At 44.9% G+C, this 26,880-nt stretch overlaps 2 protein-coding genes across 5 annotated transcripts in view; one reads left to right on the top strand and one right to left on the bottom strand.

The window, feature by feature from the left end:
• Positions 1 to 26,880, bottom strand: part of LGI1 (leucine rich glioma inactivated 1) — a 290,579-nt gene that overhangs the window by 19,178 nt on the left and 244,521 nt on the right. For 2 of the 4 annotated variants that reach the window (XM_056850033.1, XM_056850034.1), the window contains exon 1: positions 200 to 461. The exons of 1 other annotated variant lie outside the window; for it this stretch is intronic. In XM_056850033.1, the coding sequence (XP_056706011.1) occupies positions 200 to 387 (188 nt within the window). In that variant the 5' untranslated portion in view covers positions 388 to 461. Of the gene's footprint in view, positions 1 to 190; positions 462 to 26,880 lie in introns of those variants that run through there. One more of the 4 variants, XM_056850035.1, reaches the window with a different exon arrangement.
• The window catches only part of LOC130478340 (protein FRA10AC1), a 28,715-nt gene continuing 27,738 nt past the window's right edge, over positions 25,904 to 26,880 (top strand). Inside the window, exon 1 of the mRNA XM_056850486.1 lies at positions 25,904 to 25,909. Within this exon, the coding sequence (XP_056706464.1) occupies positions 25,904 to 25,909 (6 nt within the window). The remainder of the gene's footprint in view (positions 25,910 to 26,880) is intronic.

Below are 26,880 nucleotides of genomic sequence, written 5' to 3'. Positions count from 1 at the left end.
GGGGGGAGGATAACACAGAGAGATAAACAGAGGTAATAGCTGCATTTGGACATACGACATATAAAATCCCCCCCCCTTGCTGGTTTTGAATGCTGGAAGTATTCACTACTGCAGGCATTATTCAGCCTGTATTGAACATCACACACATGCTTGCTTATTTTAAATATAAATGAAAGAACCAAACGCTTACAGCCCTTACAGTGAGGTAACATCAGGAGGAACGTTGCGCGGAATAGATTTGGCATTTTCACATAAAGCATTATCTTTGGAACAGGTACACGAAGCAGGACATGTTGTCTTTCCGGGTTTGCTCCCTTCAGTCAGCATCAGTACCGATAAAAGGCATAGGAAAGAAATTCTTCTCAAGGGGTTGCAGGCATTTCCCATTCTTTTGATCCACTCTGGTTCCAGCCAGTTGAAAGAATAATATCCCAAAACATGAACAGGTCTTTTTTCCCCCTTTGCTTTATGCAGTCGTTAAAACCAAGCAATATTACTCCAGCTTTTCCCGGCTTCCAGACCTTTCCCCCCTCCCTGTTTCTTTTCCTTAGAACGTGTTTCTGTAGCTAGAACCTGCAGTTGATCTGTACGTTTCTATTCACTCATCAGACACCAGACTGCCCAGAAAAGGGACCTGCGAGATGCTGGAAGACTGGGAGGGGGGAACAAGAGGGTGGAAAAAAAGACTCCAACCGGCTGTAAGGGGGGGGGGGAAGGATTTGCATCAATGCTAAAAAGAAAAAGAAAAAACCTTGAGCACAGCACAGCCTCTGAGATCTCAAAGTGACGCAACTGAGAAAACACACGGCTTTCTCTCTTTCTTTTTTTTTGGGGAGGGAGGCCCTCTTCTTGTTACCAAAAATAGTACAACCTTATGCTTTAGCTGGTGGGTGGGTGCGTGGGTGTGAAGTGGAGTGTGCCTGGGTTGGGGGGAGAGATCGGTCTTTTTTTTCTTTTCTTTTTTTTTACTGGATCCCTCCACCCCCGTAAAAGCATCAGGAATGACAAGTGGCGGCAGAAGGAGGCAGCCACTCTTCGTTGGGGAAGGAGATTGAGAGAAACCGTCCAGAGCATCACTGCGAAAAAAATAATACAGGAGGGAGGGGAGGAGGGAGGGGGGGCTCAGCTTCTGTGTGGCCTCTGCTTGCATTGCCCAGCAGCCTTGTGTCACTGCAAAACAAACAGGCACACATGGAGCCTATTACCGAGAACGCTTAGAACTGTCCTTTGTAAAGAAAATACTATTTTTCTCCAATGCAGGGAAATGCAGCTATAAGGGCTTTTAGCACCCTCGTATCTTTATGCAGTTAACGTGCTACCGCCAGGCTTTGGAATCAACTACGTTAACACAGAATTCATTATCAAAGCCTGTTTAATTAGCATGGTGGTTTGCCGTTCTTAGAAAGAGGTAAAGGCACAGGACTTTGTTGATGCAAGGGCTCAGTCTTGCCATCTAGGCTGAAAGGCTGGATGTAACTCTGGAACATATATAGACAGCATAGATTAAAGGACCCTCAATAGGGTTGCCAGGTCCCTCTTTGCCACCGGTGGGAGGTGTTTGGGTCAGAGCCTGGGGAGGACGGGGTTTGGGGAGGGGAGGGACTTCAATGCCATAGAGTCCAATTGCCAAAGCGGCCCTTTTCTCCAGGTGAACCAATCTCTATCAGCTGGAGATCAGTTGTAACAGCAGGAGATCTCCAGCTAGTACCTGGAGGTTGGTAACCCTAACCCCCAAACATGTTCCGCGTGCATCTGCCTAACTACAGAATCAGCCGGAGGCAGGGGGGAAGCTACCAGATCATGCAAGGTACTCAAATATACCTGAATCCCGAAATCACTTTTATTAGAAATGAAGCACTGTAAAAGAGGCCACTTAAAATTCGCGCTCATTAAATCTACAAATGAAGAAAGGGCTATGGGAGCTGAATGGGCCATTCAGGGGTGGGGTTCTGCCTTACCAGGGAACCTCTGAAGTCCTGAAGTCTTGACGACTTGACTAGCCTACTTAGGCAGAAGGAGCAGTTTCTACCCATGGGGAGTTCAGTTTATATCTATAATTGATAGGCTAAAGGAACTATATAACAACTGAAGAAATTAAGGTAGAGGAACTGATGAAGAACAGAAACGGCTGTCTTCCTCGCCTGTCTGACATCTGATGAGGAGGGTTGGCTGGGGCTTCTTAGCCTGCCCTGCCCTGGTGCAGCGGGGAGGGCAAGGGTGGGTGCTGCTGCTGCACCTCAGCTTGCCACCTCCCCACCTTACCTCGCCACTGGGAGGGAGGTTAAATCTGATCACAGCTCTCCCGGCAACATGTCTGGTGTGTTTGTTTAGTTTCTCCATTGCTGCTGGGGCTGCTGATATAGGACAGCAGCAATGGGGTTTCCACAAGGCAGGTTTTCCCACATTTCCCCTGCAGTGGCCAGTGCTGTTTTTCAGTTTTATTTAAAAAATAATGCAATTGACATATTGTCATAGTGTTATAACAATCTATCAGGTTCTCCTAATTCCCAGCTTTCATTAAAAAAGCTAGTCACTAAGATTCTTGTGGTAATATGAGAGGAAAAGCATATATCTGCGATAAAAGGGGCACGGTACTTACTTTTTGTTTTACATGAAAACTGGGGATTCAGTGAACCTGATAGACAAATCAGTAAAATAACATGCCAATTGTGAATATTTTTAAAGCCGTGATGGGTGGCAGGAGGGGGTTGCCATGAGGGAGTGAGGCAGGAAAATGGCACCAGTGAGGGCAGGTCTGAGAAGATCCAGACTTTGCAGTGGTCTTTCCCACAACATTACAGCAAAGCAGGTTTGGGAAAAATCTGAGGAAAGACTAGGAAAACCCTGGAGGCACATGAATACACCATAATGCTCTGGGGATGAAAATACTTCCCAATAGCATCCAAGCTGGGGCAAGCAACCTAGATGTTTTAAATGTTCTAATTCGGCTCTGAGATCATAGAATCATAGAATAGAATCATAGAGTTGGAAGGGACCACCAGGATCATCTAGTCCAACCCCCTGCACAATGCAGGAAATTCATAACTACCTCCCCCCCACACCCCTAGTGACCCCTACTCCATGCCCAGAAGATGGCCTCCCTCTCATGAACTGCCTAATGTCATAGAATCAACATTGCTGACAGATGGCCATTCAACCTCTGCTTAAAAAACCTCCAGGGAAGGCGCACTTACCACCTCCCAAGGAAGCCTGTTCTACTGAGGAACCGCTCTAACTGATAGAAAATTCTTCCTAATGTCTAGATGGGAACTCTTTTGATTTAATTTTAACCCGTTGGTTCTGGTCCGACATTTTGGGGCAACAGAAAACAACTTGGCACCATCCTCTCTATGTCAGCCCAAGTACTTGAAGATGGTTATCATATCCCCTCTCAGTCTTCTCCTCTTCAGGCTAAACATACCCAGCTCCTTCAACCTTTCCTCATAGGACTTGGTCTCCAGACCCCTCACCATCTTTGTTGCCCTCCTCTGGACACGTTCCAGCTTGTCTACAGATGTAAGTAACCTGCTGGTTCAGAAACAAAACAGTGAACAGAGTTCAACTTTATACACAGCTATCACTGGAATTGGTGGCTCTTTTCTCTAACCAAGAGAGGGAGAAACTACATTGGACAGGCAGTTGCAAGACTTTACCTCTCCATAAAAATAGAAGCAGCTGTGGGGGTGAAATCAGGAGGGGAGGTGGTTGCTGAATGCAGTGTGGTGTGGTGGTTAAGAGCAGTGGTTTGGAGCGGTGGACACTAATCTGGTGAACAGGGTTGGTTTTCCCACTCCTACACATGAAGCTTGCTGGATTACTTTAGCCTAGTCACTGCTCTCTTAGAACTCTTTCAGCCTCACCTACCTCACAGGGTGACTGTTGTGGGGAGGGGAAGGGAAGGAGGTTGTAAGTCGGTTTGATTATTCCTTAAGTGTTAGAGAAAGTCAGCATAAAAAATCCAACTCTTCTTCTTTTTCCATGTGAATAGAAATACAGCTAGGGGAAAACACCTTTGAGTGGCAGGAAGGGAAAAGGATAAATGGTCCTCCTGATTCTTCACTCCCTACTGCAGCTGCTTGTCATTAAAGGGGGAAAAAAACCAACAGGGAGGAAGTATCACAGAGCTGCCTATCACACATGTCATTTTGCCTGGAGGGACGGCAGCTATACATGCAAGGGATTTTCAGTATTCCTTCTGGGACATAAAGAATTTGCTCATTGGTTTGGACTTCAGATGCATGATCATGACATTAAAACATGTCCCCACCCCCCAGGACTGTTTCCCCTTAATAAAATACATAGGTACAGCTATTCTTAAAGTATGAATGTGATGAGGCTTTTGAGTCAAGATTTAGAAAATGAGTCATGCGCAGTGCATAAGAACATAAGAAAAGCCATGCTGGATCAGACCAAGGCCCATCAAGTCCAGCAGTCTGTTCACATAGTGGCCAACCAGGTGCCTCTAGGAAGCCCACAAACAAGATGATTGCAGCAGCATCATACCTGAGTTTCACAGTAACTAATATCATGGGCATGCTCCTCTGATACTGGAGAGAACATGTATGCATCATGACTAGTATTCATTTTGATTAGTAACTGTGGATAGTTCTGTCCTCCATGAACATGTCCACTCCTCTCTTAAAGTCTTCCAATAGTATACGATACCTCTATGTATACATTCCAATAGTTTACGATACCTCTATGGAGGAGGGTGCGACCCCTTCCGGACCCCATAAAATCAGACCCCCTGACCCAATCGTTACCAATCTTTGAGGTTCATGCAAGGAGAGTCCCTTGAAGCTACCCTGAAAATTTGGGAACTCTACATCCAAAAATGGCTCCCCCAGAGCTCATTAGAAAAAAATCCCATAGGGAAAAGCCTGGGGAAAGCCGAAAAAAGCCGAATACCTATTCGGCTGATTCGACGATTGGCTATTCGGCTTTGGCTTTATTCCCAGGTTTTGGTATCTGGTAAAACCAAAACCTGAATATTGCCGAAACGGCTAAGTTTGGGTTTATTCTCGGTTTGGGTTTATCGATATGCACAACCCTACCTTCCCAGTAGGCAGCCATCACCACATCCTGGGGCAGGGAGTTCCACAATTAAACTATGTGTTGTGTGAAGAAATACTTCCTTTTATCTGTTTTGAATCTCTCACCCTCCGGTTTCAGCAGATGATCCGGCATTCTGGTATGATGAGAGAGGGAGAAAAGCTTCTTCCTTTCCACTCTCTCCATACCTTGCATACTTTTATAGACCTCTATCATATCTTCCCTTAACCACCTTCTTTCCAAGTTAAATAGCCCTAAGTATTTTAACCTCTCCTCATAGGGCTATTGCTCTAGTCCCCTGACCATTTTGGTTACTCTTTTCTGCACCTTCTCAAGCTCTGCAATATCCTTTTTAAGGTGTGGTGACCAGAACTGTACGCAGTATTCCAGTTGTGGTCTCACCTCAGATTTGTACAAGGGCAGTATGACAGCAGCGGTTTTATTCTCTATTCCTTGTGTAATTATGGCTACCATGGAATTTGCCGTTTTCACAGCAGCTGCACACTGGGTTGACATCTTCATTGAACTATCCACTACCACCCCAAAATCCCTTTCTTGGTCTGTCGCTGCCAGCAGAGATCCTATCAGTGTATATGTGAAGTTGGGATTTTTTGATCCAATATGCATCACTTTACACTTGCAGGAAAGAGTCATAACCTGGTGACCTCCCACAGTGATGCTTCCTAGAGGGTGGACAAAAGTCTGGAAACAGAATACCAGGCAATGGAGCATGACTGGCCTTCTGGTGCCAGTGCCACATGATTCTCCAGATGAGGAGGATTCTGGGTTATATTGTAAGTATCTCAGCTTACACTGCTTGTAGTTATCTCCACCAACCACTGCACCACTGCTGAAGGGACAGAGAACAAGAACCCAGTCTTCACGACTCCTGGTTTAAGCCCACTCCTGTCTGACAGGAAGGTGCTGCAACAATCATCCATTGTTTTCAAAATGAAACCATTTTTGTAATGAAAAGGAGAACCAAGGCAATACACATGTAATTCTTTTTGGCGCTAATGATCCATTCAAAATATCAGTAAAAATACTCTGCTTCAGACAGCAGTCTATTCTTTAAGTCTCCCTTCTGAACAGAATCTGAGTACCATGACAATTTTCAGATTTTGGTGGATTTCTTCATCTAACTTTGCCTCTCCATCCCCCAGCATCTCTTCAGCTTCCTTATACGTCTGTCTGTGTCAAGCCATGACACACAATAATTCTCCAGATTAATTTCCTTTTTAATTCTTTCCACTCCAGAACAAAGAGCTGAAAGGCCGGCTCCCACATCCTGGTTTAACCACAAGCATAATCATTACAATTGTTTATTTTTATTAAGGGGCTGTAAAAGCTCAGTTTATATCCCCCTTTCTGCCAAACTGGATATCTGTTCCGTGTTGTCATCAATCTGTTTATAAGATTATGTGGGTTTTGTGGATTTTTAATGGCTCACTCAAGCTTTCGTTATGAAAATCTGGTTTTCCAATTGCCAGTTCAATCGTCGCAGCCTCTGTGACTCTTCTAGGGAAATCTGCAGGGGCCGCTGTGAGGGTGCCTGGCTGCTCTCCTCTTTGGTCGCACATCCCCGTTTCTTAGGGTTGCCAACCTCCAGGTACTAGCTGGAGATCTCCTGCTATTACAACTGATCTCCAGCTAACAGAGTTCAGTTCACCTGGAGAAAATGGCTGCTTGGGCCATTGGACGCTATGTCATTGAAGTCCCTCCCCTTCCCAAACCCGGCCCTTCCCAAACTCCGCCCCAAAAACCTCCCGCCAGTGGCAATGAGGGACCGGGCAACCCTACCATTTCTGCTGGCAAAGCAGGCCCCAGTTCATGTGTCTGCCAGGCTGTAGCTAGATCTTGAGCATGAGACCAACCTTGCCTTCACCCAAGGAAGAAACACCAGCACCTCTCTTCTCAAGATGATCTGCATTGGCTGAATGGCTCCATTTAAGAATGTGAGTGTGAAGACAGATTAGGGTTGCCAACCTCCAGGTAGTAGCTGGAGATCTCCTGCTATTACAACTGATCTCCAGCCGATAGAGATCAGTTCACCTGGAGAAAATGGCCGCTTTGGCAATTGGACTCTATGGCAATGAAGTCCTTCTCCACCCCAAAAACCTCCTGCTGGTAGTGAAGAGGGACATCGCAACTCAATGCCAGGGGGAGAGAAAGAGGAAATAGTGTGGAGAATGGAATACGTGTGAAATGAAGTGACACCCCCTCCCTGTAGGTTCCCCACAAGTAAAACAGAAATGCCTGTTTTATTTCTGAAATGTTGTAAATAGAATACATCAAAGTTGTGGGTCTGAGCTGGGTCTGCCAGGTGCCCCAGTGGTGGATCTACTATGAAACTAATGAAGCTTAAGCTTCAGGGCCCCTGAAGAAAACACAAACTAAATAGGTCCTACATCACAGAAGTGACTGTTCCTTTCCCCGGCTCATGCAAGCACCTTTTTGAACCACAGTATCAGCGGTAGAAAGGCTGTGTGATGTTCCAGCAGCTTCTAGGGATTGCTAGAACTAGCTTGTTCTCTGTTGCTTCAGAGAACAAGCTAGCAACAAAGGGAACCAGCTTGTTCTCTGTTGCTTCAGAGACTAGGACAAGGAGTAATTGATTTAAACTAAGAGAAAAGCGATTCCACCTAAACATTAAGAATAACTTTCTGACGGTAAGGGTTGTTCAATGGTGGAATGCGCTGGCTCAGGGTGTGTGTGGAGTCCCCGTCTTTGGAGGTCTTTAAGCAGAAGTTGGATGGCCATCTGTCGGAAGTGCTTTGATTGTGGGATCCTGCATGGCAGGGGGTTGGACTGTATGGCCCTTGTTGTCCCTTCCAACCTTGTGTGATTTTGTGATTTTGTGCTCAGGCAATCCTTTCAGCACTATGGGGAAAATGTGCTCCTGGAAGTACATGCTGACAGTCCTGATTTCCACTGATAAGATTATCAGGTCTAGTCTGATACTGTGGGTGGAGGCCAGCCAACCCACTAAAAATCTAACCCATTTAAATCCAGGATAGGAATCACGGTCAGGGCATTTTAGTTTCCGTAACCCAGTCCCCTTAAGAGTCAGACTGAGCTTTCTGTGCTGTGCTTGCTACTTTGAATCTTCCTGCATTCTGCTTCTCATACCGTTATGGCTAGGTGGCTAGTGTAGCCTGGCAACGAGAAGAATGCAGTCACGTACATTCTGCAAAACCTCTTAACATTAAAACTGCCTTCCCTTCTTGTTTGTTTCTGCATTTGCTATAAAGCCTCTCTGATGTAAAAATCTTGAATACCACCTTGGTTACTACTTGTCTCGTGCTGCAGGATTGTTGGAAACAGCCGTCAGAAATGGAACAACACAAAAGAGGAATAAAGCCAGACTACTCCTCGGAGAGAGAAACCCATTTCTTTTAGTCTTCCGCTTCGGTTCTCTGCCTGGAAGAAAGTTTTCTCTCTCTTGTGAACAGTGCTCTAACAAGTAATTTGTTACCTGCGCAGGTTCCCAATTTTCCACTTGCCTCCTGGGCCCTGGCTAGGGTTGCCAACCTCCAGGTACTACATCACAAAACTATATTGAGTGAAACATTACATCATGCTAAGTAAAACAAAATCAAGCATTACATCATGCAGAGATAACAAACATATGCGGCTAAGACAATAGCCCCAGTGCAACAAGCTGGTAAAGTGGGGCGGGACAAATCCTTCTACTGTCTGGGATGGTCAAGTCGCAAGTCCAAAGAACCAACAGGTAAGCAGGACGGAGAAAGTTCATGTAGAGGAGAGGAGAACGCGTGGCTAGTCGCTGGTGCGCGTTTCAAAAAGGCTTTCTTCAGCTCCAATAAAAAAGGCAACGTAAGCTTTAAAGTCCATATGGTAATAAGCTGGTTGTCAAAAAGACCGTCAACAAAATGCGTCTTAATGAAACTCAATAGCGCATTATCTCTGCATGATGTAATGCTTGATTTTGTTTTACTTAGCATGATGTAATGTTTCACTCAATATAGTTTTGTGATGTAATTCCAGTTGGATTTGATTTGGAGCCTTTCGTGCTGCTAATTTCCACAACGACGTTATATACGGCACAGGTTTTCTATTGTTATTGCAACCTCCAGGTACTAGCTGGAGATCTCCTGCTATTACAACTGATCTCCCGCCGACAGAGATCAGTTCACCTGGAGAAAATGGCCACTTTGGCAATTGGACTCTATGGCATTGCAGTCCCTCCCCTCCCTAAACCCCACCCCCCTCAGGCTCCGCCCCAAAAACCTCCCGCTGGTGGAGAAGAGGGATCTATAGCAACCCTACCCCTGGCTCATCCACCTTATAGGATATCTAGCTACCTATTATCGAACAGGAGTCACCCGAGCACTGAACCATTTGGGGCTGTTAAAAATCTGCCGTGAATCAAAAATTGTTACATACCTTTGAGTATTGCTGCTGAAATGTCAAAGTCCCTGTGAATCAGATACACTGCTCCTGTAGTGAGTCAGCTCAAAAACTGTACAGCCAAATACTGTTTGCTTGTTGCTACTATGCAATCCCTTGCTTTTGTTAGGTTTCCCCCCCCCCTCTTTCCCACTAGCAGCATCCAAGAGATTAAAGTAGGGCTGTTGGGGAAAAAAATCCGGTAAAATTCGGATCCGGCAAAATCTGGGAAATGCCGAAGTCTGAACTCCCCCGCTTCGGTTCCATGGCACAAGATTTGAGTTCGGGGGAAAAATTGGCCGAATAAAGCCATAAAAAACACATTCGCGCCTTTCTGCGGCTCCGGGGGGGCATTTTTGGGGTTTAAGGTCCCAAAATGTCAGCGTAGCTTGAGGGGGCCCTTCCTGCAAGAACCCCCAAGTTTGGTGACGATTGGGGCAGGGGCCCCCGAGTTATGGGGCCCAGAAGGGGTCTCCCCATGATCTCCAACCAATCAGGCATGGCTGCTGCCCCCCAAATGGGGGGAAAATCCAAAGCGCACAAGGCGCGCTTGCCACTTACCAAGCGGCGGGAGACTGAAGCAAGTCTCACCACCACCCCACCTCTCCAACCAATATGGCGCCGCGCTGCACCCCAAACGGGGAAAAATCCAAAGCGCACAAGGTGCGCTTGCTGCTTGCCAAGTGGCGGGAGACTGAAGCAAATCTTACCCCCCCCCCACCTCTCCAACCAATACGGCAGCGCGCTGCACCCCAATGGGGAAAAAAATCCGAGGCGCACGAGGCGCACGAGGCACGCTTGCTGCTTGCAAAGCCGACAGAGAGACTCAAGCAAGTCTAACCCCCTCACCTCTCCAACCAATACAGCGCCGTGCTGCACCCCAAACGGGGGAAAAAAATCAGAGGCGCACGAGGCGCGCTTGCCGCTTGCAAACCGACAGAGAGACTCACGCAAGTCTAACCCCCCCCTCTCCAACCAATCGGGCTCGGCTGCTGCGCCCCAAAAGGGGAAATAAACCAAGGCGTTTGGCAAGCGGACGGAGATTCATGAAAGTCGCTCCGCCTCCCTTTCTCCCCCCCCTCGGCAGAAGGGGCGAAAGCCCCCCTTTGGCTTCCCCCCCACCCACAGAAACTGCTCCTCCCACTCACATTCACACCGACTCTGCTTCCCCCCCACACACACACACATGAGAAAAAGTATAGAGTAAAACCGCAAAAATCAAACTGTGTGATGTCTTCTTCAAGCAAGAGCACGGAGGACAAGTAAATCCAATCCTATTCCGGTAAGCAGCAGCCGCTCGGCCCAATCAGGAATCGGAGTCTCAGCAGCAGCACCACCAAAATGGAAGGCAGAATGAATATAGTCGGGACGGGAGGGGAGGGACGGTCATGGGAGTTTTATACTCTTCTCCTGGCCATTTCAAAAGTGTGAATCCCTGCTCTAATTGGCCAGGAGAAGACCCGGCTTGGCCACCATTGGCCGTGGGACAATGCTGCTTACTAAGTGACGGTTATGCTGCTGCTTCGGACCCCCCAAATTTGCTGAATTTATTCAGTGATCGCCCGAACTCGCCGAATTCGGCGCGTCGTTTTCCCGCCTTTTTTTGAGTTCGGTTCCATCCGAACTGAAAACCCCCGAATCGGGGAAAATTCGGCGGTTTTTCAGTTCGGATGGAACCGAATCAACAGCCCTAGATTAAAGTGCTTTGTGTTTGACTTAAGACAGAGAGGCCTGCTTCTTCTGTTCAGATTGCCAGGAAGCAAACATATTTATTTATATTTTCATTTACAGTTATTTATGTCTTTATTTACATTTACATATTCCTTTACATCTTGATAACATATATTATTATTCCAGGTTACAAAGAAAACATAGCATAAGGCCCATTTACTGCCCTAGTTAATGCCCTAGCATGAGCACCTTATCATTTTATTTATTTTATTTACTATTTTTATTTACTATTTTATAGTTTGTCTTTCTCAATGAGACTCAAGGCACATTGTGTGTGTGTAAAGTGCTGTCAAGTCGCAGCTGACTTATGGCAACCCCTTTTTGGGGTTTTCATGGCAGAGACTAACAGAGGTGGTTTTCCAGTGCCTTCCTCTGCATAGCAACCCTGGTATTCCTTGGTGGTCTCCCATCCAAATACTAACCAGGGCTGACCCTGCTTAGCTTCCGAGATCTGACGAGATCAGGCTGTACCATGCTGCCTTCCCTCCTCAAGGCACATTACACAGTGTAAATCAATGCGATCAACAGGACGAGACATCTATTAAGCAATGTGCTAGGACTAGGATTACAGAATCTCAAACAAGCATAGAATATTAAACATAGTAGAGAATGCAGGCACAAAGCAGAAAAAACGGTATTACATTAGTAGAAAATAATGCAGTGATAGCATGATAGTACATACAGCAAACAGATATCACTACAGATAGGTTTCTATTTAAGAGGTGATGGATAATTGTGTGTGTGTGTTAAGTGCCGTCAAGTCGCTTCTGACTCATGGCGACCTTATGAATCAATGTCCTCCAAAATGTCCTATTCTTAACAGCCTTGCTCTGATCTTGCAAACTGAGGGCCATGGCTTTCTTTATAGAGTCAATCCATCTCTTTTTGGGTCTTCCTCTTTTCCTGCTGCCTTCAACTTTTCCTAGCATGATTGTCTTTTCCAGATTGTCTCAATGGGTCAGTTTGGTTTGTTGGTTAGTTAAACTCCTATTTCACAGACATTTTTTTAATTGAGATTGGCTCTAGAGCAGGGGTGGGCAACTCTGCACGTGCATGCTGACGGCAGCACACTCTAGACCATTCTGCTTGTCATTTTGCCCAAGCGACCAAGACACTGGCAGCGACCAGTGCCCAAGCGACCAAGACACTGTTGGGGTTAGTGGTAAGCAAGAAGGCATGGCTTACGCCTCCCAGACCTGCATAGCCACAAGCTGAGTCCAAGGCTAATCCCTGAGGAGTATGCTACATGGCTGAAGCTTGCCTTGCTCCAAGTCCATGGCTGGCCAAGTACATCCTTCCCCTCCTGTGCATTTTGTTTGAATCGAAAAAAATAAATAAATGTTGATTTTAAACTGTATATGGGAGGGAATCATAGCTAGGGCTTAGGGTTGCCAGGTCCCTCTTTGCCTCCAGCAGGAGGTTTCTGGGGCGGAGCCTGAGGACAGTGGGGTTTGGTGAGGGGAGGGATTCAATGCCATAGAGTCCAATTGCCAAAGCTGCCATTTTCTCCAGGAGAACTGATTTCTATCAGCTGGAGATCAGTTGTAATAGCAGGAGATCTCCAGCTATTACCTGGAGGTTGGCAAGCCTACTAGGGCTGGAGAGCCAGCGTGGTATAATGGTGGTTTGGAGTGGTAGACTCTGATTTGCAGAACTGATTCCCCACTCCTCCACATGAGCTGCGGACGCTAATTTGGTGAACTGGATTTGCTTCCCCACTCCTCCACATGAAGCCAACTGGGTGACCTCAGGCTAGTCACAGTTCTCTTAGAACTCTCTCAGCCCCACCTACCTCACAAGGTGTCTGTTGTGGGGAGGGGAAGGGAAGGTGACTGTAAGCCGGTGTGATTCTTCCTTAAGTGGTAGAGAAAGTCAGCATATAAAAACCAGCTCTTCTTCTTTTTTTAGTTAGATTAGATTTTAATGGTAAGGATTGTGTATATGTTTTAATGCTTTATATCCTTGTTTATATTGATCACTTTGTATAATTATGTTGTTGTTAACTGCCTTGAGCCTGGTTTTTGCTCGGGAGAGCAGGGTATAAATCAAACTAACTAAACAAGTAGACGTTTTGGCATGTGGGCCAAAAGCTTGCCTAGTCCTGTTCTATGATATGGATGAAATGCACATGAAACAGTGCCTGGAAGAGAGAATGCTGGGGTACCCTACGTATGTAGCTTTGGGTTCCACGTTACAAAGAAAACATTACATAGTACGAGGCCCATTTAATCCCCTAGATCCAAGTTTCCCCTAGAAATGAAATACTATGAGTAGTATTTGGTAAAGCAACAACACTGTGAAGTAGTCTGGCACTTTCACACATGCCGAATAATGCACTTTCAATCCACTTTCAAAGCACTTTGAAGCTGGATTTTACTGTGTGAAAGGGCAAAATCCACTTGCAAACCATTGTTAAAGTGCATTGAAAGTGCATTATTACGCATGTGTGAAAGTGCAGAGAGAGAATGAGAGAGAGAGAGAGAGAGACTGGGTCTCCCAGAGCCTAGACTAACACTGCCACCACTTCATTTATTCATTGCCTTTCTACTTTAAATGTTCTCACAGAAATTTACAAGCGATCATAATGTTTATCACATAATATTGGCTAGATGGATGTGCAACTTGGCCTGAGGGTTATGTATATATTAGTGCATAACATTGCTTTTGCCAACTGATTCTGAATACCTGCCAACTAAACTGTTTATAAGAAAAGTGGAGGATATAAACACATCAAGACAAAAGTCTCAGCCAAACTTCACTCTTGAGAGCCAGCATGGTGTAGAGGTTAAGAGCGGTGGTCTCTAATCTGATGAACCGGGTTGGTTTCCCCACTCCTCCACATGAAGCGAGCTAAGTGACCTGGGGCTCTTAGAGCTCTCTCAGTTTCACATACCTCACAGGGTGTCTGTTGTGGGGAGGGGAAGGTGATTGTAAGCTGGTTTGATTCTTCCTTAAGTGGTAGGGAAAGTCTGCATATAAAAACCAACTCTTCTTCTTCTTCTTCTTCCTCAGTTAGTCCACAATTAAAGCAAAGTGGGGGGAAAGCAAGAACATACTAAAAAAATGCATACTAAATAAATGCTCCACTGTCCAGCACCGGCATAAGTGGCCTGGTGCCAGCATAAATGTCCCATACGCCAGCGAAAGTGGCATTTATACTGGCACCGGGATCACGCCACCTCCTAAGCCCTTTCACACACACCCTTAGGATTGCACTGTTGACTTTTTAAAATTTAAAATACAAAACAGATACACAAACAGACAACACATTCTGAAATTCTAATAAATTATAGAAAGCAGCTATACCTATTTGAAAACAATGTCCCTAAAATCTAAAGCAAGACTGGCGACAAATATTTGCATCTATACTTATGTGTACATGGAAAACAGTGCAATAAAATTATGTAAGTATCTCAGTGAAGGAAATTAATAGTCCTAGGTCAGATCAAAAGCACAATATTTATGTATGTCCATGTTGTATCTATTTTTTTAAAAAATAAAATCAATGAATAGGGCTCATAAATCCTACAATACCTCTGTGTTCTTTCAACCTACTTGAAGGTTTATGCATTCAGTCAATTTTTTGTTAGGCTGGCTATTGTCCATGCCTTAAAAAAACCCCAACAATCAGCAATAGTTAGAAGTTCTTGTTTGTACCACATAATTGCTACAAGGACTCTGGCTGCTGACAATACATTCTAAATTAGTTCTCATTGTTGTGGTCTAATCTAATCTTTGAAACACCCAAGCTAGGCAACCATAAGAACATTAGAGTGAACCAGGAAAGGTATATACGTATTGATGGTGATTTGTATACCATTCTCTTTGGGTGAAAAAAAGAACAAATATAATAATAACTCCAATAGAATCATTAACACACATTAGTATGATAATCATATAAAATTAACAACAACAACAATTAACAATTGAAACAAATAAAATACAGCAAAAACAGCATTTCTAAAAGTACACTTAAACCCCATCCAGCACAAGTAACAGGACAAAAACAAACCAGACCAGCGTAATGTAGATGACAATAATCCAAAATAAAGTAAAAGGATGATAACAGTACGATCCTATGCAGAGTTAAGCCAGTCTAGAGCCTGTTAAATTCAGTGGATTTAGGCTGGAGAGACTCTGCAAAAGAGCGCACTGTTTGTGGTCTGGGAGCAACAGCTAATTAACCAAAGCTGAAATAATGGAACAATTAAAAATACAGTGTCATTCTGAACATATAGTATGGCATTGTATAGGCAACTTTAATTTATGAGGGGAGACATGATAGAGGTCTATAAATTATGCATGCTGGAGGGTAAGAGATTCAAAACAGATAAAAGGAAGTATTTTTTCACACAACTCATAGTTAAATTGTGGAACTCCCTGCCCCAAAATGTGGTGACGGCTGCCAACTTGGAATGCTTTAAGAGAGGAGTTGACGTGTTCATGGAGGAAAGGGGTATTCATGGCTACTAGTTAAAATGGATACTAGTCACAATGCATACCTATTGTCTCTAGGATTAGAGGAGCATGCCTATTATCTTAGGTGCTGTGGAACACAGGCAGGATAATGCTACTGCAGTCATCTTGATTGGGGGCTTCCTAGAGGCCCCTGGTTGGCCACTGTGCGTGGACAGACTGCTGGACTTGATGGGCCTTGGTCTGATCCAGCAGGGCTTTTCTTATGTTCTTATGATCTACAGCATTTACCAGTTACATAAAACATGTATTAAAAAAATAAACTTCCTTATTTCCCTTGTGCTTTTAAAAGAGCAGTAGCGTCTGTTGTTTCCTGTGTTCACAAAGAACCATCCTGTATCTTTATATACCTACACTGATTCTAATTTAATTCGCCATTTTGCATAAAATATGCTTTAATAATTTTTTGCTTTTCTGGCAAAATTAAAATCTGAACAGGACTTTGAAGGAGATTTCTAGTTATTAAATTCAAATGTGGATTCTGAAAATAATTATTGAGATATAGGGCATGAAAGTTTTTCAACAAAGAAGACTGGGGTAATAAAATTTTGTGTAGCTGCAAAACACCCAAATAGGACATAATGTTAAACCCAGTGAAACAACTGTTCATCTGAAAAGTGGACTATTGCTTCAATACAGTTTGGTTCCCAGTTTGTCAATAGGGTTGCCAACCTCCAATCATTATTTTGCAGCTATAGAAAGCCATAGGAAGAACTCTAGCGTGTTGTCTCACTGAATGCGATGACCTCTTTGACTGCTGTCTTTTCCTGAAGACAGGATTGTCTTTTCATAAAGTAGCATTTGAGTTAGGGGATGAAAGGTGAAAGATGACTGAGGATATTAATACAAACAAAATTCACCATCTCTCAGGTCCAAACTACACATCACATATGATCGCCAAGGGATAGGGTTGCCAGCCTCCAAGTGGCGGCTGGAGATCGCCCGCTGTTACAACTGATCTCCAGCAGATAGAGATCAGTTCATCTGGAGAAAATGGCTGCTTTGGCAATTGGACTCTATGGCATTAAAGTCCCTCCCCTCACTGAACCCTGCCTTCCTCAGGCTCCGCCCCCAAAATCTCCAGGTATTTCCCAACCTAGAGCTGGCAACCCTAGTTGCCAACCTCCAGGTACTATCTGGAGATCTCCTGCTATTACAACTGATCTCCAGCCGATAGAGATCAGTTCACCTGGAGAAAATGGCCGCTTTGGCAATGGGACTCTATAGCATTGAGGTCCACCCAAACCCCACCCTCCTCAGTCTCCGCCCCAAAAATCTCCTGCCGGTGGCAAAGAGGGACCTGGCAACCCTACCAAGGGAACTTGCAAGCCATGTGGCAGCTGTGAATTCCCCATGGTAACTCAATTCTAGAGCACTGCATTGACCCAATTCAGATTGGAATCGTGGTACACAGGAGGATGTGCTTCAGCCTTCCCTCCTGCTCCATTTTCCCAACCCAAAAAACCCACGGGAGCATTATTTGCGCCATTGTGGGGTTGCACTTGCACTGAATGCATTGTAGGCATTCAAGGCCAATGGATTACAGTTACCTTAAGAATGTTTGGCCTGGAGCAATCACCATGCATGCAAAATAGACGTGTCCTGGTACAGACTGCAGCACAGTCATCAACAATTTAAGGATTATAAGAATGGCTTGCCTTATGAAGCACTTTGAATGGCTGATGCGCTATGTCAGTGGTCGGCAAACCGCGGCTCCCGAGCCGCATGCGGCTCTTTGGCAACTTGAGTGCGGCTCTCAAGGAGGAGGAGGCGGCGGCGCGCGGCGGCTCCTCCCTGCAGGTGGAGGCGGCGAGCGGCCGGCGAGTGGGCGGGCAGCTGTTGCCTCGCCTCTGCTCCCCCCTGGCTCGCGGCCCTCCGCCAGGGGGCGGAGGTGCGGGGTCGCGGCCCGGGCAGGCCATGCTGGCTGGCCGGAGGAAGAGGAAGCATGCCCCCTGGAGCCGGAGGGCGAGGAGCCGCAGGGAGTCGGCTGCTGCCGAGGTAGGTGCGGGGCAGGGCGGGGACGCGGAGAAGAGCGAGCCGGGGGCGCTGCCTTCTGCCCCGCCCTCCACTTCGGAGTCTCCCTCGCCACGGCCGGGCTGGCTTCGTGGAGTCCGAGAACTTTTGGCCGGGCGTGGCTGCGGGGCACCGTGTGTGTGTGTGTGGGGGGGTGCGTGTGCAGGTGACGATGGCTTTTCTCCTTCTTGTTTGTGCATGGCCGTTGATGCACGGGAAGTTTTGCCTTGGGTTTGCTGCTCTGTAGATGCACATTACAGATACCGTGGACCTCCCAAAAAACAAAAAACAAAACAAAAACAAATCAGTGGGTTTTAGATCAAATCAAGCCTGAACTGACCCTAGAAGCTAAAATGACTAAATTGAGGCTGTTGTATTTTGGTCACCACATGAGACGACAAGAGTCACTGGAAAAGACAGTCATGCTAGGAAAAGCTGAAGGTAGCAGGAAAAGAGGAAGACCCAACAAGAGATGGATGGACTCTATAAAGGAAGCCACGGCCCTCAGTTTGCAAGATCTGAGCAAGGCTGTTAAGGATAGGACACTTTGGAGGACATTGATTCATAGGGTCGCCATGAGTCGGAACGACTTGACGGCACTTAACACACACACACACACAGATGTACATTTCCCCCCATCCAAATTCTCAAAACTCTGCAGGGGGGCTTAATTTTGAGTTTGGAGGACGCGCATGGGGGAAGATGTGCATCTACGGAGCGGCAAAGTTTAAGTTTAAGAAATTTGGCTCTCAAAAGAAATCTCAACCGTTGTACTGTTGATATTTGGCTCTGTTGACTAATGAGTTTGCCGACCACTGCGCTATGTTAATGCAATTCATACATCACTCACCTGGTCACCTGTGGTGAGTAAAAATCCATCCAAGGTGATTATGCAGGGACGTTTTACAAAGCTGGTTCTTGGTTTCTTGTAGACAACAAATGAGAAAGTAGAAAGGGGTGTGGGTTTGCATCTTTGGAAAATGTATTTGCATTCTGTTTTATATGTATTATTAGCAATAAATCTTCTCATGTTATGTTCCTTGCATTTTCCTATCTCTAAGCTCTACAAAAAGCACATCCTAAGTACCTTAGATAGTTTCAGAGTTAATAGTGAAATAGCATCTGAGGTACTTTGGCTCTAGAATAGCATTAAATGTTTTTAATTTGAAACGCAAACCATATTTTCCCATTATCTGGCAATCAGTACTGTACTGGTCCTAACGCAAGATCAATGTTGCTCCAGCTGCCATTCAGTATTAATAAATTATGTCCCAGCATAGAACTCCACCAAGCACTTATAAGTGTGTGAAAAATGGAGCGTCACTAATTCATTCCATTCTGTTGTACCAAGTGGACTTTTTACAGCCTTCTTCATTTACTAGATGATCAGGAATTAATAAAATCACTTTAGTCCTGTTCAGCTACAATTACTCATGTTGAGCACTATTTCATTTTGTGAGTAATCACAATGAAACTCCCAAACAAGTACAGGCCAGAGATACTAGATGTTTAATTTCATTGTAATTTGATTTTTAATAGTGAATAGAACCCACCATCAAGCTGCTACTGCAGCAGCTTTAGTTAAATAGTGATCGCTGCTCTAGAGTACTGATAATTTTAATATTTAAGCCATATGAGGAAGAAAATAAAGCAGGTAAACTGTAGGCGAGTTTTATAAACTGTAGGCCAGTATCCCCTTCTCTCTTTTGCTCCTTTCACTGTGGACAGAATTGGATGGCTGAACCAGAAAGATATTTGTGTGATTGTGGGATGAGGCTGACCACGTGACATCAAACTTGCTTTCACATTTTGGGCCAGGTACTGTTGCATGGTGCATGAACCGAAAGCACAGCCTAGAACTGTGGGTTCTAAGGAAAGATCACAAATGGGGTCCTTGCCACTGCCACTCATGCTTTAGTAACATCTAGATTGGACTACAGTAAAGGCTTTCTATAGTCTTTGGAGATGGTTTGGAGCTTCAGGTGGGCAATAGACAGCAACCAGGAAGACACTACAACAAGCATATTATTCCAGAGAAGTTCCAGCTATGGTGGTTCCCAATTTGTTTTCTGATTCAGTTCAAGGTCCTGATTTTGACCTTTTGAAGCATTAAATCTAAAAGGACCTACCTATTTCTGCCCACATGAACCTGCCCAGGACTTGAGATCTACCAGGCTCTGGTAAGATTTCATGGTCTATAGGGCTGCCAACCTCCAGGTGGTAGCTGGAGATCTCCTGCTATTCCAACTGATCTCCAGGCGACAGAGATCAGTTAACCTGGAGAAAATGGCTGCGTTGGTCCCTCCCCTCTCCAAGTCTGCCCTCCTTAGGCTCTGCCCCCAAAATCACCAGGTATTTCCCAACCCGGAGCTGGCAATCTTAATGGTCAAAGGTGAGATTGGTGGACTCTCAGGACAGTATGGGTTCAGCTGTGGCTGCTCAGTATGTGATAGTCCCTCCTTCATCGGTCCCCTTCACTGCCAGTCTTCTGGTGTAATTTAAAAACATACATTTTCCATGGGCCTTTGAAATTTATTGTGCTGGGATCTTTTAAGGTCCCCCCCCCAAAAGCTTAAGATGCTGCTAAAATATTTTTCTAAATGACAGTTGCGCTATTTAGTTTACCATGCACTACTTTGAATAATAATTCATACCAGAATATTTTAGCCTACAACTTCAGCGCTTGCAATATTTATCCTAAATGCGGCATTTGATATAAAAATATTTTTATCTGTTTCTATTGTAATTGTTTTGTATGCAGCGGGAAGCTGGAATCAGGTTGAGCTTGGAGCCTCTCCAGGCTCCTGTGCTTGTGTGTTTTCATTGGCTCAAGGGGTTGCAGCTGCCCAATCACGGACTGGGGGGTATGGCCCCATGTGGCCGAGTGGGCATATAAGCAGGGGTTTGTTGCACAGTTCTCCAGTTCTGTTCTCGTTCACCTAATAAAGCAGTTGCTGTTGGTACTCCGTCTCCGATCTCGTGTATCACCCACACATACATAATTGTAATCCACTTTGGGAACTTTTTGAACAGAAAGGCAGAGATTTGCCTCAACAAAGAAGAAACAGTGACACAGAATCTTTCAGGTGTCTTGTCCTCCGTTATCAGTATTGTTCTTGAGCTTCTTGGAAGAAGAGGTGATATAAATACAAGGAATGGAATAAAAAAAAACCTCAGTATGGTGCATTGGACCTGACCTGGATGGCCCAGGCTAGCCTGATCTCGTCAAGTCTCAGAACCTAAGCAGGGTCAGCCCTGGTTAGTATTTGGATGGGAGACCACCAAGGAATACCAGGGTTGCTGTGCAGAGGAAGGCACTGGCAAACCACCTCTGTTAGTCTCTTGCCATGAAAACCCCAAAAGGGGTCGGCATAAGTCGGCTGCGACTTAAAGGCACTTTACACACACGCACATGGTGCACTGTGTGAGAACCAATTATTAGCTTATTAATGGGAACATCAAGCCATATGGTTTGTTTTCATACGAAGTTAGGTCTGGGTGATATCAGGGGGAAACCTTTGCCTGGAGAGTCTTCTACTAGGGGAAGCAATCTTTGAGCATAAGCTAAAATCATAAAGAGATTGTCACATAGACATGTAAAAATCTGAATACTTCTGACACACACATTCTGTTATTTGTCTTTTAAAATAATTATTTTATTATTTATTAATTATTTATTTGAATAATTATTTTTTTGTTACAATAGCCAATCTGGTATAGTAGTTAGAGAATTGGACTAGAATATGGGAGAGCCAGGTTTAAGCCCCCACTGTGCCATGGAAGCTTGCTGGATGAACTGGGGCCATTCACACAGTCTCAGCCTAACCTACCTCGCAGGGCTGTTGTGAGGATAAAAATGGAGGACAGGATAACGATGAAAGCAACTTTGGGTTCCTGTTGGAGATAAAGGTGGCCACAAGACTAGGAAGAGTTTCTCTCATTGAGTTTCAAGTGAATCGCCATTCTCTATGATAGCCGAATGCCATTAGCTGGTGTTTTTAAAAATTGCTCCGTTCGTGACCCAGTTTATTTGTATTAGTGCTTCAAATACTTGCAAATGCAATTATTGTGCTTCTTGCTTAGATTATTTTGCAAAGTCAAATATGCCCCACTATAAATTCACTAAATAATATAGCTTATAAAGCACCACTGTAACCTTCAGAAAGCTAAAAGGGATTTGGAGTGAATCACTAGGATGTGAGTAATGCTTGTGATTAAAGTCCTGTTCTTGGGAGGAGAAGAGGTACTTTTCAGACATATTCACAGTGGTGGTCCGTGCCTGTTGGGGATGGTAGGGCGGAGGAATCCTATATGACTAACATACAAAACAAACTACTTCCAGATTGTGCTTTTACACACCAGGTCCATATTACTCAAATATGCAGGTAATACACTGACTGATCCAACAAACAAATACTAAATTACTACACAGGATATGTGAACAAAACTAAACTACAAACTGGAGGTTACAGGGAAAGAATCCTCATTTGATCTAATTGGGACCAATAGATTAGTTTTTATTATTTATCATATTTTTGGTGTCATGTAAAATTAATAGCCAGTATTACTTCTGTAATCTCACCGTCGGTTTTACAAGGCACTAGAGTGTTTCTGTTTGTACTAGAGACACACAATAATTGCTGGGCTTTATATTTCCTAAAGTAGAGCACCATTTAATCTGTTCTAGAATGCTTTGGCACCGGCCACAAATAAAGCTAATCAATCTACACCCCAAATCACCATTTGCAAATGGGTCTTCCACCATGCCCATTAACATATTTTCCCTTCATGTACTCCTCCTTTTCTTTAACATTGAGACTGCACAAGGGTTGTGTGAAAATCAAAAGCTAGCTCAAGTGGTCATTTCCCGTTTCTATTTTCCTAACGGACCTTTCCTTTTTTTGTACTGTACACCCCCATTCCAATAAGAGTTCTGGGGATCTCAAAAGCTGCTTGTTAGGAGGTGAACTCTGCATGGGGGCTTATATTTTTGAGTTTTGAGAATTGGGATGGGGAAAATGTGCATCTAGAGAGCGGCAAATCCAAGGCAAAACCTCCCATGCGTAAATGGCCTTGGTCCTAATGAAACCGAATCATGCTGCGGATGTTTTGGGCTTTCCCTCTAATGGATCTGTGTGTGTGTAAAGTGCCGTCAAGTTGCAGCTGACTTATGGCGACCCCTTTTAGGGTTTTCATGGCAAGAGGCTAACAGAGGTGGTTTGCCAGTGCCTTCCTCTGCACAGCAACCCTGGACTTCCTCGGTGGTCTCCCATCCAAATACTAACCAGTATTTGGTTAGTAGCTGTAACCTGCTTAGCTTCTGAGATCTGATGAGATCAGGGTAGCCTGGGCCATCCAGGGGGGTTACCACATTATGTATTCCCAGCGATGTATTAAGAGTTTGAAAATGTTATTAAAAACATCGCTTTAAAAGGGTTTTTGGATGCCACGGCTAAAAAATGGTTGGAAGACGTCTTCACAGCTAAAGGGGCCAAACAAGAGTGCGAACAGTATTTTTTATAACATTTTCGAACTCTTAATACATCACACCCTATTACTATGTATGGGTGTGAAAGCTGGACAGTGAAGAAAGCTGATAGGAAGAAAATAGATTCCTTTGAAATGTGGTGTTGAAGGAGAGTGTTACGGATACAGGGGACTGCCAAAAAAACAAACCAGAGGGTTATAGATCAAATCAAGCTTGAACTGACCCTAGAAGCTAAAATGACTAAACTGAGGCTATCGTATTTTGGTCACGTCATGAGACAACTGGAAAAGTCACTGGAAAAGACAGTCATGAGAGTCACTGGAAAAGACAGTCATGCTAGGAAAAGTTGAGGGCAGCAGGAAAAGAAGAACACCCAACAAGAGATGGGTTGACTCAATAAAGGAAGCCACAGCCTTCAATTTGCAAGATCTGAGCAAGGCTGTCAAAGACAGGACATTTTGGAGGACTTTCATTCATAGGGTCGCCATGAGTCGGAAGCGACTTGAGGGCACTTAACGCACACACATACAATACATCGCTGGGAATACATAACCCCCAATGTCAGGGCCTAATGGATCTACACGGCTATTATTTGCTATTTCTAACAGAAGAGGGGAAGGCTGCTTAGCACAGGAGCAGGCCCCTACCCAAGGAAAGGTTATTCCATTAAGAAGGAACAAAGGAAGGCTTTTGTTTCCCTTTCTTATCCCTGTGTGTGTGTGTGTGTGTGTGTGTGTGTGTGTGTTAAGTGCCGTCAAGTCGCTTCCAACTCATGGCGACCCTATGAATCAAAGTCCTCCAAAATGTCCTGTCTGTCACAGCCTTGCTCAGGTCTTGCCAATTGAGGGCCGTGGCTTCCTTTATTGAGTGCACCCATCTCTTGTTGGGGCTTCCTCTTTTCCTGCCGCCCTCAACTTTTCATATCCCTACTACAACTCAAAGCAGGGAAGGTTTGCTGTTGGGAGAAGGAGGCGCGGCGGCCCTTTCGCTGCCCGGCTCTCTCGGGCTTCGGCTGCGGTTTCCGGCGGGGCCCTTCTGGCTGAGGGACGCCGCTGAGCAGAGGCCTAACCGCTCCGGCTCCTCTCTCGATTGGCGAGGCGGCCCGGCCGCCGGCAGGCTCGGAAGCATGGAGGCGTCCCCGAGGAGGCTCCCCAGTGCTGTGAGTATGACGCAGGGGAGGTTTGGCCTTGGGGTTGCCGCTCTCCGGATGCACATTCCCCCCCCCCCCATCCGAATTAACAAAACTCTGCATGGGGGGCTTATTCTTGAGTTCTGTGAATTCGGATGGGGGAAGGAAAAAAACGCGCCTCTGGAGAGCTGCCATTGCCACAGCTCCCGTGCCGCCTTTCGCCGTGGGAGCCAGCGCGGGGCTCAGGCGGCCGCTTAGTTTTGAGAATACGGGTGGGGGGAAAGTGCATCTAAAGAGTGGCCAATCCAGTGCAAAACCTTCCATGAATAAATGGCCCTGGGAAGGTTTTGCATTGGATTGGCCACTCTCTAGGTGCACATTTTCCCCATCTGAGTTCTCAAAACTCTGCATGGCGGCTTATGGTTGAGTTTTGAGAATATAGATGGGGGGGAAAGTGCATCTAAAGAGTGGCCAATCCAATGCAAAACCTTCCTAGGGCCATTTATTCATGGAAGGTTTTGCACTGGATTGGCCACTCTTTAGATGCACTTCCCCCCCATCCATATTCTCAAAACTCAACCATAAGCCGCCATGCAGAGTTTTGAGAACTCAGATGGGGAAAATGTGCACCTAGAGAGTGGCCAATCCAATGCAAAACCTTCCTAGGGCTATTTATTCATGGAAGGTTCTGCATTGGATTGGCTACTCTTTAGATGCACTTCCCCCCCATCCATATTCTCAAAACTCAACCATAAGCCGCCACGCAGAGTTTTGAGAATTCAGATGGGGAAAATGTATCCGTAACACCCTCCTCCAACACCACATTTCAAAGGAATCTATTTTCTTCCTGTCAGCTTTCTTCACTGTCCGGCTTTCACACCCATACATAGTAATAGGAAATACAGTGACATGAATTAATCTAGTCTCGTGTAACATACAGGCCATTTATTCATGGGAGGTTTTGCCATGGATTTGCCGCTTTCTGTAGGCACAGTTTCCCCATCTGAATGCTCAAAACTCTGCATGGGAGCTTATTTTTGAGTGTTGAGAATTCGGATGGGGAAAATGCATCTACAGAGCAGCAAATTCAAGGCAAAGTCTCCCATACATAAATGGCCATAAACACACAATAGTCCTAGGTTGTGGAATTATTCTTTGGAGTGACGCTGTGTAGGATTGCACTGAATTCGGGTCTGAATTCAGGTTTGAGTGCAGATGCTATCCAGATGAAGGGAACTTGGTGACTCAGGCTGAGTCACTGTTTTTTTGTGTAATCTACTTCGTGCTGTTGTGAGGGTCAAATGGGAATAACTCCAGACATGCTGCCCAGAATTCCTCTGAGAGAGTGGAATAAAGGGTAATAAATACAGTTATCTTAAAACAGAAAAAGACTTCTTTCCAACATACAGCAATAACACTCACATATACCTTTAAAAAAGCATTTATATTAGCATTAACAGTGATATGAAGCTACATATAGATCATATCCACTTCCACTGCTTCCATATTCATACTCGCTATTGCTGATTGGAATTCTAACATTACCCATATGCATATTGTAAAAGGAGGAAAACATTTCCTTCTGCTACTTTTTAAAAACTATGATGAAGGTAACATTGATGAATTTATGAAATGCTCATAGAAAAATACTAAAGGATGATTAATCCATGTATCTTGTTGCAGTACTGTCTTGTTACAGTTCATATATGTGTATAGATTAGGCTTAAAATATTGTAGAAAAACAAACAGAAGCTGCTGAAAACCATAACAGTGTAAACTGTAAGAGTAAATTATCCTTTACCTACATCTCTGGGAATTAATAGTAGGGTAATGAATTGTCATTTCCAAGGATTGGAAAATATACAGGGCAGAAAGAAACCCCCACTTTCTTCTGCAGGGAGAAAGCTTCGATACAATTGGGGAAAATAAATTGCTGAGAGACTGCTTTATAGGAAAGAGTAGATATCCTGGAAGAAGAGTTGGTTTTTATATGCTGACTTTCTCTATCACTTTCTCTGCCAGAGACCCTGGAGAGCTGCTGCCGGTCTGAGTATACAATACTGACTATGATGAACGAAGGGTCTGATTCAGTATAATTCACAGTGGGTAGCCGTGTTAGTCTGTTTGTAGTAGTCAAAAAGGGCAAGAGTCCAGTAGCACCTTAAAGACATGTCCATTTAATCTTTGTCTAAGAGACAAGATGATTGAGAAAGATGATTGAGAAAGCCAGAATGATACCCAGGCACAACTTACTACAAGATAAGCCCAGAGAGAACGACAACAGAACACCTCTGGTTGTCACTTATAGCTCCCAACTAAAACCAGTCCAACGTATTATTAAGGACCTACAACCAATGCTGGATTGTGACACTTCCCTCGCTGAAGCACTGGGGGGATGTCCCTTTCTTGCTTACAGACAGCCGGCTAACCTAAAACAACTTCTCACCCATGATGATAAACTACTTAACAAGAACATGGACTCTGGCACCAAGGCCTGCAACAAACCGAGGTGCCAACTTTGCCCTCATATAGATTCTAGGAACACCATCTCTGGACCCACCAATGTCAGCCATACTATCTC

Source organism: Euleptes europaea, chromosome 5, assembly GCF_029931775.1.
Source record: "Euleptes europaea isolate rEulEur1 chromosome 5, rEulEur1.hap1, whole genome shotgun sequence".
In the NCBI taxonomy this organism is placed as follows: domain Eukaryota; kingdom Metazoa; phylum Chordata; class Lepidosauria; order Squamata; family Sphaerodactylidae; genus Euleptes; species Euleptes europaea.
The sequence above is the reverse complement of the archived record's forward strand: the minus strand, read 5'-3'. Positions and strand labels throughout refer to the sequence as shown.